Source organism: Melopsittacus undulatus, chromosome 1 (assembly GCF_012275295.1).
Source record: "Melopsittacus undulatus isolate bMelUnd1 chromosome 1, bMelUnd1.mat.Z, whole genome shotgun sequence".
Lineage (NCBI taxonomy): Eukaryota > Metazoa > Chordata > Aves > Psittaciformes > Psittaculidae > Melopsittacus > Melopsittacus undulatus.
The window spans coordinates 41,392,569-41,407,409 of NC_047527.1; the positions used below are offsets into that span (position 1 = coordinate 41,392,569).

The 14,841-nt window shown below is 38.4% G+C and overlaps 1 protein-coding gene across 4 annotated transcripts in view; it reads left to right on the top strand.

Moving 5' to 3' along the window:
- The window catches only part of ST18 (ST18 C2H2C-type zinc finger transcription factor), a 50,944-nt gene that overhangs the window by 21,778 nt on the left and 14,325 nt on the right, over nucleotides 1–14,841 (top strand). For 2 of the 4 annotated variants that reach the window (XM_031052216.2, XM_031052217.2), the window contains 3 exons: nucleotides 3,321–3,566; nucleotides 9,978–10,093; nucleotides 14,419–14,481. In XM_031052216.2, coding sequence (XP_030908076.2) covers nucleotides 3,321–3,566; nucleotides 9,978–10,093; nucleotides 14,419–14,481 — 425 coding nt within the window. The remainder of the gene's footprint in view (nucleotides 1–3,320; nucleotides 3,567–9,977; nucleotides 10,094–14,418; nucleotides 14,482–14,841) is intronic. The other 2 variants (XM_031052218.2, XM_031052219.2) reach the window with 1 other exon arrangement.

A 14,841-nucleotide genomic window follows, 5' to 3' on the forward strand; every position in this document is an offset into this window, starting at 1 on the left:
TATTTTAAATATGTCATGCTAAATGGATAAATATAGGCCTGTTCACACATGCAGTAGAGTCAACAGTAACAAGATCTTGCCTTCACTGAGAACACAGCCTTTACAAGTCTGAGCTAAGCATAGTAAGTGCCATTTTCTGTCATCATGTCATAGTACTGCTCTAGGGTTTTTTGCCATTTGCCATTTTTGTCTTTTTAGTTCCATTTTAAAAATAATGTAAAAATAAACGTGGTAAAACAAGCAAAGGAGACATATTGAGGGGAGGGTGGAATGAGAGTACGAATGAAAACTGGAGCAGAATCTCTGAGTATCCTCTCTTTTTGCTCTGCCATTTGGAGTTTGCTACGAAGGCAGCAAAGTGATAGCTCTTTTATACTATTCTGAATAAAAAGTCATGCCGTAAACCTGTGATCCATCCTGCAATGGGTAAAAGGGGATATTTTTTTCTATTACTATATTTAATTGTTGTGTGCATCTGTGAGCTCACTTAAACCCCATCTGTATGCTACTTCACAAACACACAACCCAGCTTTCCCTGATCAGAATTAGGTACACATTGGACAACCCAACTTCTATGTAAATTTCAGGAAAGTGCTGAGAAAGCTTTAAATATCCACATTAGTTAATGTTCTGCTTATCAGCCAGAACTCCTTGTTGTGGCTAATGGTACCTGTTTCTCAGACACAAAGCGTTTCCTGTTTTGTTGTCTATCTTCACCAAGGAGGGGACCTTGATTCTTTTGGGTGTTTTTTGTTGTCTCTGTTGCCCTCTGAGTAGCTGATATTTTGTCAGTGACAGAGAATCTGCACTATTTATGGGGTTTGCACTATAAAACTACTGCAGCCCAGTCACATGGCTTCCTTTCCTAAGCCATCTGTCACAGAGGTCTGGAATTTTATGAGAATGTTGGTTGTGCAGACTTAACCCAAGTTTTTTTATTATGAAAAATGTCATCTACTACAATATTTAGCATTTTACTTTACATTGGCCATTAAACTTGATTACTGTAGCTCTGTTTCATTGCTATAGTTACATATCAACTATGAAGCCAAAAAACACTGGGGCGATCATAGCAGAGCTATATTGTTGGATCCTGGAGTATGTACTTGGCACTGATATAGTTAATATCTTGGATTTTTGTAACTAAGGTTTATTAATGCTGGTATAAAAATGTATTTGATATTATACAGATGGCATAAGATGTTGTGGTTACTAAGTTATTATCCAGGATAAGCTCCACTGTCAAATTCAGGGCTTAAAACTATCACAGGAGATTAAACTATTTACTAAAAAGGGGCAGAAAGATATAACCAAAGCGTCTTAGTATGAACATATTAGAAGTGTGTTTACTTCCCATAAATATAATAAAACATCTCTCTCTTTAAGCTGTATGATTGAAAATGTGAACTTTGCTATGCAGGAGAAGCAAACAAGAGATGCCTGAGTTTCTGAGTGGGGGACAAGCAGATGGCTTGGTAGTGCTTTAGTTTAGGTGGGCATCTGTCTTAGACCCATGGATATAAAATGGAGTCAAGCTGTCTGGGTAAGGAGAGATTGTTGGGCCCTAAATTTTCATTTTCTACCAACATTTCCTTTCTGATTAAAAAGATTTCATCAGGCACATTTTACTTTAAATGAGTCACCACTGACAGTGGTAGAAGACAAGGCTGCATGAAGGAGGCTTGTGTTTTTAGTCCAACCAGGGTGGCCATGTCACACTTTCAGCACAGGAGAAGAATTCCCAGTTTCACCACAACTGTTTTTAAGATCTTCAAACAAGGAGAAGTTTTATTGCCCTATATGTAGCTATTAAATGGTTGACTAATCATCAAGCTCCAGCAACAGTTCATGGGAAAAAAGAGAAAGGGACCCTTTGTGCTAGTGTCTTATCTCGTCCTAAGGAAGAGGTCTAATAATGATGGGAAAACATGTGCCCTGGACATACATGTTTCTTTTCCATTTCCAACAGAGAGTCTAGGTGACTGACTTATGCTAGTGGTTTATTTTTGCATTACTGAAGGTAGAAAATCTCAATCTGGATTTATACAACTGTCTCCTCCAGCTAAGCAGCACCTAACATATATAGCCTCAAATTTTCACGTTGTGTTTGGGCTTTGTGCTGATGCAAATAAAAAATAGTAGTGTTGACAACAACAGAAAGACACATAGCCATGTTAATTACAGCTTTTTACATTGCTGATCTATGAGGTTATCTCTATAGTCTTAATGTTTTCCACCTTATTCAGGGCAACACACAGAGCTAATCTAAAAAGTGCTCTTCCAGAAGCCACCTTTTTCACCTCTTCCCATACTCTACTTCAGTAATTATTGGCAACAGCAAGGGCTAGTCTTACGCTCATCCCTATATACACAGTATGTCAATATGAAATTTCGGTAGTTTGCATTAGTAAGTTGCATTTCCAGGAGCTCTTCATCATTCCAAGAAGAGGAGATTACAGTTTTTTTCTGTGGTCAGAGACCGTGAGACAGAACAGTGAGCTGTTTTTCTATTGTTCTTCTACAACTAAGCAGGAGCTCCTCTGAGATCTTCTCCCAGACTGAAAAGGGCAGTTGAGTCTCTTCCCTAACTGCACACACCCTTGCAATCAAAGGCTGCTTTTTGATGTACTTCCCAGGTAGTAAAGGCTTTGGCAGCTCATGCTTAAGGTCACCATCAGGGAGAACCTCATAAAGATCATTTTATAGCTCCCAGTCTAGTGATCTCAGTACAGACCTGTGCCTTAGTGGCCTAGGAAAAAAAATGATTAAAGCATTATGTTATTTTGAGTGATGTACAAAACCCTAGTGAAAATTTTTCCTACTGTTCTACTTGTAGGCATAGTTCTTTCCCCCTCCTTCTCTCCCCCATGCTGCAGATGTTGTAATGTTTCTATGGTGTGGGGGGAAGGGAGGATACATAATAGTATTGCTGTTGGTGACCTAAACAATGCATTAATGCTTTTAACTGTGAATTGGGGTCATAGTTCTCTGTAAGAGTGAAAAGATCAAGAAGATTTAAAGCTAAACTTTTTTTAAATAAAACTAGATTTAGGGTGTATAGGTTATGGTTAAGAGGCATCTTATTTAAATTCTACTTGCTATGTTTAAGCTGAGATGGAGGGATATCATTATTGAAGCTATGCTTAAGTCTGCCTAAGAGTTGGACATTAACTGATATAAATCGAAAAGCTGGTTTTAGATTCAGATAAATTTAAATAAAAGAGTACATTTATATTTATCCTTTAAAAGCACCACATGGTTATGTTGCAGCCTCACCATGTCCATGTCTGAACATGTCTCTGTTTCCTGTTGCATGTCAGGGAGCTGAGATTGAAGTGGATGAAAATGGCACTCTGGATTTGAGCATGAAAAAGAACCGAAGCCAAGACAAAGTTATGCCTCTCACTTCTTCCAGCACAGCTCTTCCCACTCCTTCCTCTTCTCCTTTCAAAACAAGCAGCATCCTGGTAAATGCAGCCTTCTACCAGGCTCTTTGTGAACAGGAAGGCTGGGATACACCAATCAACTACAGCAAGACCCATGGCAGGAAAGAAGAAGAAAAAGAGGTATTTTTATCTGTTTCTGGATGACTTTCTCCCTTGGATGAGTGCCCATATGATGGTCTTTGGGATGATCAGTCTAGTGCATTTTAAAGGAAATCAATTTCCCCAGGTAGAAGTTTGTGAACATTGAGCTGGTTTTAAATCCATCTTGGATCTGACAAAAAAAATCACTACTCACTTTGAAAAAACTTGCTCTCAGAGCCTGCTTGTGAATGTCTATTAGTCTCTAAGATCAGGAAATCAAAGGTATCCATCAACAGAAACTGATTTTTAATTTTTTTTCCTGATAGCTCAGTTTTGTAGCACATACACTCAAACGGCCTAGGGGAAAAAGAAAAAAAAAGCAAAAAAACAAAACCTGAAGAAAACCCAAACCAAGGCAGCTTTTTACATGCTGAAACAAAAAGTAATTTTTCCACATCAACTCTTTCTAATTGTAGATAATTTATTATCTAAGTATTTAAACACATGCTTGGAACCATGCCTACAATATTATTTCAGTGGAAATCTTTTTATTTTACATGTAACGTACTTCAAGAAATCTCTGCCAGTGAGTCTCAGATTTCACTAGTGAGTCCAGTGGTCCAGAAAACAGTCTGAAAGCACAAATTCAGAAATTCAAAATAGTTAGGAATTTCTGAAGCTCTTGATTATAAAAAATACCACAAGAGCATGAGAAAGTTGGGGCTGTTCAGCCTGGAGAAGAGAAGGCTGCATAAAGACCTCATAGCAGCCTTCCAGTATCTGAAGGGGACCTACAGGGATGCTGGTGAGGGACTCTTATTAGGGGCTGTAGTGATAGGACAAGGGGTAACTGGTTGAAACTTAAACAGCATAAGTTTAGATTGGATATAAGGAAGAAATTCTTTACTGTTAGGGTGGTCAGGTACTGGAATGGGTTGCACAGGGAGGTTGCGAATGTTCCATCCCTGGCAGTGTTCAAGACAAGGCTGGATGAAGCCTTGGGTGATATGGTTTAGTGTGAGGTGTCCCTGCCCATGGCAGGGGGGTTGGAACTAGATGATCTTAAGGTCCTTTCCAACCCTAACTATTCTATGATTCTATAATTCTATATGTACGTCATTTCCCCTAGTTGAGATATTTTGTATCTGATAAGCAAACAACATAGAAAACTAGATGAGTATGTAAGGTGTCTTCCCTTTCTAATCTGTCCTAGGAAATATAAAAGCCCAAATTTGAAAAATAGGGAACAAAGAAGAGCAACTAAAATTTCAGCAAATAGTTTTATTTAGCAGTTTTCCAACTTTAATATCTAATCTTCTAGACTGCTACTTTGAATTTGATAGTTGTGCAGGCTTTAGTTTTGCTTCTGTTTTGTTCTTTCATGTCTGTTTATCCCATCTTGGCAACGAAGCAGCATAGTCTCCTTTTGTCTTTCTTTCTTATTCCTCGGCTTTGCTGGTGAGTTTGGGTTTATTTTTTTCTATTGAGCCTGGCTGTCAGAATATTGATTGCTTGCATTTTTCTTAAATCAAGAAGGGACCACCAGCACCTTTAAAGGTTAATTAGATAAAATCTTGGTAATTAACATAGACAAGCCTAAGTGATAACTTTCTGAAACAGATTAAAAGATGTCTCAAATGGGAGATTTTATGCAGTTTCAAATACTTTTCCTCCTTATTTGGTTTTATATATCAAATAATAGCATTTTTACATTATGTTTATTATTAAATGATCTTTTCTTCAAAAACCAGCACTTCAAGAAAACATAAGGATAAATTTATTAGGGCTGAGGTTAGGAGAGACGAGGCCACCAATTAAAAAAATACCTGGAAATAAAAGATAATTCAGTTGTGTGAAGAAAAACATCTGGCAGCACTGCTAACACATCTGTCATAATGTGACTTCTGAAACAGCTTGCACTACAGAGATTCATTTCTTGGAGTCTGAGTTGTCTTGAAGAGCCCTTTGCAGTCACCTCTGTGGGCTGATGATTCTCCTTACCTCAGCAATAAGACCATGATCCCTGTGTCAGGGTTGTGGAGTTAGTTTAACACAAGGCAGTAAGCTGAGGGCTCATGTTCTTCTCCATGCCACATATTGAGCAAGCACATCCAGCTTTGAGAGAATGCCTTGCCGCAAGGGATCAATCGGTGTAACAGACTTAACAGAGGACCTGTTTTGCTACTCCTTCTTCCTGCTGCCACTGCAGCTTAGTGAAAGAGCCATGGCAGGAGCACCTCCACATGCCCTCCAGTCCCTGCTTGACTTTCAGAAGGCTGTAATGGGTGGCTGGCTGTTTCCCTGCCCCTTACTGGTACAGGGAGCTGGAGGCATTGGCAAGACACCTGACAGGACAAAAAGGTCTGTGTTCAGGGAATCCTGTCCCTTGCTTTGACACTCAGTACTTTGACACTCTGCAGCTCATCCCTAATCGATGATCTGGCCCCAAACCTTTTTTTGGGAGGTTTTACCATCCCGGAGAGTGTTGACATGTCCAGTGATCTCAGGGCCAGAGGCTCTGTTTTCAAAACCGAAGACTGGCAGTTATCCTCATGCAAAGAAAATGACTGATTATATCTATTTCTAATTCATTGTTATCTGCTTCATATGCACAACAGTTGCTTAATTTTGGTGATAATTTCCAGAAAATATTGTCTCTCTCTCTCTCAGAAAAATAGCCTGTCCAGATGCCCTTAGAAAAAAAAAAATATCTGAATTTGGAAAAAGCTCAAAATCTCTCCAAAAGGAAAGCGCCGAGAAATAACTAGAGCTGTCAGTTAGTTCAACTGTCAGTTCTCCAAAGATTTCAGGGCTTAAAAATGTTAAAAGTGCCAGATGCTATTATCTGTTATTCATGTTACCATTATGTTCTGGTCTTTGCTGAAATCAATATAAACTTCCATCTGTACATTAATGGAGTTTCATTGCTTTCTTTCTTTATGTAGTGTGCATGCATGAATACACACATGCTTTTTGCAGAAAATAGTAGTTTTGGACCAATTGAGCTGGTTCTGATTTTTATTTTAGTCTGGAATTCTTCAGAATTTTAATACCACTTGATTTTAAATCCATTCAAATGGGAAAGGAAAAATTGTACATATGGTTGGATTTGACTAGCTGTGATGGTCATCACCTAAGAGACCAAAAGGTGGGAAGTGCTAAAGTTCTTTTTCCAAAGCATTATCTCTCCCTCTAAAGTTAAATTCATAGAGAAGCATGCAAGCCAGGACATGAAGCTCTACATTCACTCTTAAGTGTAGAGGACAAAAAAAAATACCTAGACTTTAGGTGCAACCTACTCCTTTCAAACAGATGCAACCACTTTTGGGCCATGTATAGTAATGCAAGTTTGTAGAAAGACACAGTTTAATTATTCCTTTGCTTACATTCCCTTTGCACTGTCTTCCTTTTGCAGCTTTTTCACATCTGAAGATTTCATACTGCTTGAGTAATATCAAGAGTTGTACAAGTTGCTAACTCAGTGCTGAAGAAATCACCAGTTTAAATGTCTATATGTCGCCCTCATTCCTAGGAAATATACTAAGGGATGTCAACTAGGAAACAAACTGTTTTCCCACTTTGGTTCTTACTAGATTTTTTCTCTTTGAAAGATGAGTTGCTATGAAATTGTAGCAGTTTGTGTACGTATGTGTGTATATAACTATTGGTTAAAAAAAAAAACAAAAAAAATTTAATAAGTCAACTCAGGAAGTTTACAATTAAAATTTAAAAAAAAATTAATTATTTCAAAGATAGAAAATCAAAATACTGCAATTCTAAGCCCTCTACTATCAGTTATACTGGTGGCTGTAGATATACTCATGGCAAACTTCATCTTACAATCTTATTTTTGTTAAGTGATTCAGTGAAACATTGTTAAATGAAGTTGTGAACTACAATACTGTAGCATTGTTGCAAGCATTGATATACATAATGCTTGATTAGTCTTCTCTGTGCAGCAAGTGTCAGAGGGTGACATGAAAAATATCTCACACACACACACACACATGTTCCTGGTCCACCACTAGCAAAAGATCAAGAGATATCTTTCATTTGAGCACATGTATATGAAACTATTAATATGCCTTGCAGCACAAAAAGGGATGTCTATCCTTGTTTGCTGCAGGTGCATCCTGAGGTACATCACACATTTTGGGACCCCAGTGGAGTGCCATAGTGGTCTTTTCACATCCTCTGCTTCAGATTCCTCTCAGCTGTACCATTGACAAGAAATGGAAAAGGCTGATGAGTACCTGCTTTTGATATGTAGTTAGGGTCCAGGCAAGACATGCACTAAATTTTTAGAGACACAGCATTGGTCCTCCATTCAGTGATACAGATGTAGCCTGACAGAGTAGCTGTTAGAGAGGAAACTGAGAAGCCAGACTTCTTCAACCTCTGTTCTGTTAGGTGTAAACCATTTTACCTGTGTTTTTTGAAGTTATTTTGACTTCTGATCCCTTCCAGCTGGTAACAGAGGGTTACTATTTTGTTTCTTTTTGGCACTTTAGATTTTACAATGACTTACACTGCTGCTGATCCTTCTAGGACCCTGCAATTTATGTGTATAGAAAAAAGGTTTGTCAGAACTTGCAGAGAGAGAATCAGGAACTCAAATTCCCATTCTGTGGATTCCAGTGGCAAAAACAGCCCCTCATGCCACTGGAACCAGGATTTTACTCAATGCTGGAAAAAAGCCTTTGACGTATCTTGAATCTTGAGCAAAACTGACACACATTTTTTTCACTTTTGGTTTTTAGCATTTTAGTTTCCATGTTTGGAGGACTTTCAACTCTATTATTTCTGTACTAACATTTTAGCACCATCTTTCATTGTTTTTAATTTTCTGTATTACTCCTTACCTGATATTTTCCTTTACAAATAAAATTCTAAGAGCATGAAATAAATCAGGGCTTTTTCATTTAAATTAATTAATTGATAGTGATAATCTCTATAAAACTGTGTTTAGAAAAGCTGTATATAAGCATTTTCTATTTCCATATTTGTAGCAGATTAGATTATTCTGAAACAAAATAACCCCACAAATATGGTTGCAAAAATCAGTAGAAATTGATATAACAATAATATGGCATGGTATCTATATGTGTGTGTAGTGTGAGTTTCAGAAGACAGTAGGTAGCCAGTACCAGAAAACAGAAGGAAGTCATATTGAGGATCTAGTCTCCAAATAGGCAAAGATGAGCTGCCAGAATTGAGGACCATATGGAAGCTTTATCAGAAGAAACACCCCTGCAGAGTTTACAAGTCCTGTTAGGCAGAATCTCCATTTTCAGTCCAGATTCTCCTCAGCCCTCTGCTCTGCATTAACAGCTCTGCAGACATCCCTGACCCTCTGTCCTGGCATGTTTGTCAGCTGCACAAGCTTAGAGCACCTATGTCACTAGCCTTGTAAGTTTAGCAGGAGCTGGGAGCTTCTCCTCTCAACCACAGGCAGCAGTTTGTACTCCTACAGACAGCAATCTCTGGGTGATACCTACATGAGTACTGGAACAGAGTCACAAAACCAACATGAAGTCCCAGAAGGGTCTAATTGAGATTTGATAATTGATGCTATGGGCTTTGGAGAATTCTTAAATGATACAATATCCACAGAGCATTCCTGCAGAAAAGAAATACTTACATTTCATAAAAATAGTAATAATAAATTCTCAAAACAGTATAAACCAAGCTATTGCTGAGCAATCAAAGCAGATTTTTTAGAAAGCAAAAATTAATTTCCTTTCAGGACTCCAAATTTCCAAACTCCTTGAGGAATTGAATGTTCGTGGTCCATACCATCCATGAAACAGCACTATAGCAGTGATGATTTTAATCTATGAACAGTAGAAATCAATAATTATTCTTAGCAGTCTGCTACTAAGAAAATTCCAAAGCAGTTTGTTATCACTTTTATTTCAACAAGAATATGCTCTTTGAATAAGATAAGTCATTCCAATCCACAGACCTGAAAAGCTTTATATTTACATATGTTTACATAAAATAGGGGAGTTTTAATTTATGCTTGCAATTTTCTAATTCACAGCACAATAGGACTCACTTCAACTGTATACAAACCTTAGTGATGTACTTGCACATAAAAAAACAAGAGCATACTTGCCAAAGTCTGTTTTGGCTCTATATGTTCAAAAATAGCTTCTACTTTCTCCATGTATTTTTCTTTCGCCTTTATCACCATTTTATAAATCTAAATAAAGATTTGTCTATGTATGACTTAATCCAGCATCTGCCTTTAAAAATACTTGCACAACATTTTTAAAAGTCTACCAATGAGAACCTGAAACTATGAGGTATTAAACTTTATTTCTTAAGACTTTTTTCTTATTAATATTTTCCAAGAGGTTCTCTTCTTTCCACAGTAAGTTATTTGTTGAATATTTGGGAGGCCTTGAAGAAAGAAACTTTTTGTCACATTGTCATCTAATATTTCAGAAAGATCCAGTGAGCTCTCCAGAAAACATGGAAGAAAAGAAGTATCCAGGAGATGTCTCCATACCAAGTCCTAAACCCAAGCTCCATTCAAGAGATCTCAAAAAGGAACTCATCACGTGAGTCACAAAAAGTGCCATGCTTTCCTCTGCCCTTTTAAAGGCCAACTACACTGTTGTTCTGAGTGGTGGTTTTGAGTAGATTTGCAGGAGCTGAACAGGGAGACACGCATGATTATTCACTATTGGGGTATGCAACTGTCCCAGGGTTTTCCAAAGTGCAGGAAATCTATATTTTAGCACCATCTTTCAGGCTAAAATCCTTTATCTGCTTCCTTCAAAGCTGAGTTAGTTATTCTATCATGCCTAAAATCCAGTGGACGCACAAATTTACACTCTGAGAAAACAGGCTAATACTCTTTTCCTAAGTACAGAGACACACTTGCTCTGTTTTAAATTCCAAAACTTTGCTACCTAAAATTGCAAAAAAAATCCATTAAATTTTTCTGCATGCAACAGCTTGTTTCAGTCTAGAATTTGTCAGTAAAATTGTCCCAGCCAGCTCCTAACACTAGTCACTTTTTAAACTCTCATCTAGACTCTTCACACAACCCCCTTGGATTCACGTCAGTACCATTTTGATAATAATATGGTTTTTTCACTCTAATAGTCATCTATAACTTAGTAATCATTTATCACACTATTCTTTTTGTCCCAACCCACAGTAAGTATTTCTAGACAAGCGCACTCTGTATTGCTTAGTGATGACAGTCCATAACATATCACTGTAGACTCAGTCATAAATAAATGTGTAGCATCCCATCACCCTGTGGCACTAACGCAGTTAGATCTGCCTGTCTCTAGAATTTATATTTCCTTATGCAAGCTGCTGTGGAGAGAAATTCTTTCCCCTCATGCCATGCAGTCTACATGCTGTCTACTCATCGGATTGTATCTGTAATTGTAGTTCAAAATCTAAATCGCCACAGGTCAGGTTTGTTTTGCCCCTTCTAAATCAAATGCATACAAAAATCACTGTGAGGTTTTTTTTTGTTGAAGACTAAGGCTTTTCTTTTGTAATAGTTATTCCTCTGTGACATTGACCTGTTTTGAGATGTCTGTAAAATACTGTTCTACTCTCCTAAATAATACCAGAGCAAAAGTCAGCTTACAGTGGTTTTACTGTATTTTTTTAAACAGTGAGTAGAAATAGGTATCTAAAATGTAACTGCTTATAAAATTAAATGACAAATAATTTTAATTTATTAGAAAAATCTATAGATAACATAGGGATCATACTGCATTTCTATGGTCCTGTTGAGCTCTGAACTTGTACAGAACAATTCAATACAGTTGGCTCCATCATGAGGAAGTTTTTAAAATGACATAAACAATTGCATAGAAAAACTTTCTGACAAGGTTAGCTTAGCTGCAGTGAACTATTGTGTGAATGCCATTTCCTAGCCTGTGCTTTTTAGATTTTCATGTTAATTATCTTGCCCATAGCTGCATTGCTCAGACTGAAATGGGCTGTGAAAATGAAGCTGTTTCTTAAGGTTTTTTAACAGATTTGAAAAACTTCCCAACACTCTGCCAGCTCAGAGAAAATAGCCAGGTGGGGATCCCAGTACTCCTTATTCATTGGTATGAAGTGCTAGCTAACCTTACCTCCATTCCTGGAAAGGTGATGGAACAACTTATTCTTGACACCATCTCTAGACATATCAAGGATGAGGGAGTCATTAAGAACAGCCAACATGAAGTCATGTTTGACCAACCTCATAGCTTTCTATGAGGAAGTAACTAGGGGGAGAGAGGATGATAGAGCGGTAGATGTGGTTTTTCTTGATTTCAGTAAGGCATTTGATACTGTCTCCCACAGCATCCTCAGAGATAAGCTAAGAAAGTGTGGGCTTCACGATCAGGTAGTGAGGTGGATCAAGAACTGGTTGAAAGGAAGAAGGCAGAGTTGTGGTCAATGGGGCAGAATCTAGCTGGAGGTCTGTGACTAGTGGAGACTATCAGGGGTCGGTGCTGGGACCAGTGCTGTTTAATATTTTCATCAATGACTTGGATGAGGGAACTGAGTGTACCCTCAGCAAGTTCGCTGTTGACACTAAACTGGGAGGAGTGGCTGACACACCAGAAGGCTGTGTTGTCATTCAGCGAGACCTGGGCAGGCTGGAGAGTTGGGCAGGGAGAAACTTGATGAAATCCAACAAGGGCAAGTGTAGAGTCTTGCATCTGGGGAAGAACAACCCCATGTACCAGTACAGGTTGGGGGTTGACCTGCTGGAAAGGAGTGAAGGGGAAAGGGACCTGGGGGTACTGGTGGATGGGAGGATGACCATGAGCCAGCAATGTGCCCTTGTGGCCACGAGGGCAAATGGCATCCTAGGGTGCATTAGAAAGGGTGTGATTAGTAGGGCAAGAGAGGTTCTCCTCCCCCTCTATTCTGCCTTGGTGAGGCCACATCTGGAATATTGCATCCAGTTCTGGGCCCTTCAGTTCAAGAAGGACAGGGAATTGCTTGAAAGAGTCCAGGGCAAAGCCACAAAGATGATTAAGGGAGTGGAACACCTCCCTTGTGAGGAGAGGCTGAGGGAGCTGGGTCTCTTTAGCTTGGAGAAGAGGAGACTGAGGGGTGACCTCATCAGTGTTTACAAATATGTAAAGGGTGGGTGTCAGGATAATGGAGCTAGGCTTTTTTCAGTGATATCCAGTGATAGGACAAGGGGCAATGGGTGTAAACTGGAGCATAGGAGGTTCCACGTTAACATCAGGAAGTACTTCTTTACTGTAAGAGTGACAGAGCACTGGAACAGGTTGCCCAGGTAGGTTGTGGAGTCTCCTACGTTGGAGATATTCAAGGCCCGCCTGGACAAGTTCCTGTTTGATGTACTCTAGGTTATCCTGCTCTTGCAGGGGGAGTTGGACTAGATGATCTTTCGAGGTCCCTTCCAACCCTTGGGATTCTGTGATTCTGTGATTCTGCTTGCCCTTCTTAGCCAAGTGCCCAGTGAAAGAAATACAGCTCTTTATAAAGTGACTCTGCAAGGTTGGTGTTTTAGAATATTCTAGAAAGGTATAATTAATTCACTTCCAACTCTCCCTCCATGCACAAATTGTATTTCTTGGTATCTTTGCCTTCTTGCAGAGAACTGTATCCAAGTTTGATAAATGAGCTCAGTGCTATGACTGAAGAAGGGCTGAGTCAAAACAGAAGCTATAACGTCTTCTCCAAGTCAAACATATTTCCATCTCTTGAAAAAATAAGTGTGATATAATAATATATAAGTGAGCCTATCTGTCCTGCTAAATGTATATCACTTACCACTCACCTCTTATCATTTCTCAGTTCAGCTGAGAAATATCTTGGGAAACTTTTGCATCCATTCTGTAATTCAGCTATATGAGCTTGATGTTGTCATGGTTTAACCCCAGCTGGCAACTAAGTACCACCGTTCAGGATGGGGAGGAGAATTGTAAAAGGTAAAAAAGTGGGTTGGGATAACAGTTACATAATTGAAAAGAAATAAAATAAAATATAACAACAACAATAACAATGATAGTAATAAAAGGAAATACATATATAAAGAGAGGAATAAAACAAATAACAAAAACCCAACACAAAACAAAAAAGCAAAACCAAAAGCACTCACATGCTGCACAGTACAATTGCTCACCACACTGACCAATACCCAGCCTGACCTGAGCAGCCATCAGTCCCTTCCAGGTAACTCCACCAATTTATAGTCCAAGCATGACACACTGTGGTATGGAACACCCCTTTGGCTAGTTCAGATCAGCTGTCTTGGTTCTACTCCTTCCTAATATCAATTTTTTATTAACATCCAAAATACAGCCCTTCACCAGCCACTAGGAAGAAAATTAACCCAGCTGAAACCAGAACAGATGTACTTTCCGTTCTGCAACCGTAACACAGAATTTCTCACTTATGTCAGCAAATAAATATTGAATGTGTTTCTAAAGTAGGTGCTTCATTTTAGTCAGAACTCAAGGGAATTATTTTGGATATTACTTTTCTCTGGCTTATGTTATAGGGAGATCAGCCCTAGTGTTTATGAATTGTCAAAATTTGGTACCAGTAATGAAACCCTCCTTTAAAGAACCCAATTAGTAATCCAAAATATTTATGCAAAGCGTGGTGGTTTCAGGTTACATAGATGAAAAAGCACGCAAACGTTTTCACTCACTTATGTAGTGGAAATAGGATTTTTTTTCCATCTATGCTTCAAGTAGTAATTGAAAACTAGAAGTGTAATGTAAGTTTTACTAGTTTTCTGCAGTGTCATGACAGTCTTGAGATGTGTAAAGATGAACATGATTGCCCTAAGGATCATTACATCATTCACTGCAGCATAGAGTGAGATATGTGGTGTCTTATATATGTTCTAATTTCTAATTGCATGTTGTTTGCATAGCTGTCCAACTCCAGGATGTGATGGTAGCGGTCATGTAACAGGAAACTATGCTTCACACCGCAGGTAAGAAAAAACAGGAAGCCTAAAACAGGAAATAGAGCTACTTTTAGCTATTGTCATCTTTGAATATTTTTATACTATCCGTGGATGAATATTCAAAAGTAATTTGCAAAAAGTAATCCATGGAGAAATGTGTCTGGTTTTCCTGGTTTTGTAATATTTTCTGAAGGTCTGGACTCAACTGAGTGATGGAGTTAAGCAGCATATGTTTCTTGCTGTAGCTTCTTCTCGCTTCATTTCTCAGTTAAGAACTATAGATAAGTTATTTAGTAAAGTCTCTATTTTCCTTACTGTACAAGCATTCTCTGTACAGGTGCTGGTACACGAGATTTGAAATGAAGTTTCTGCAGATATCTTTATGAA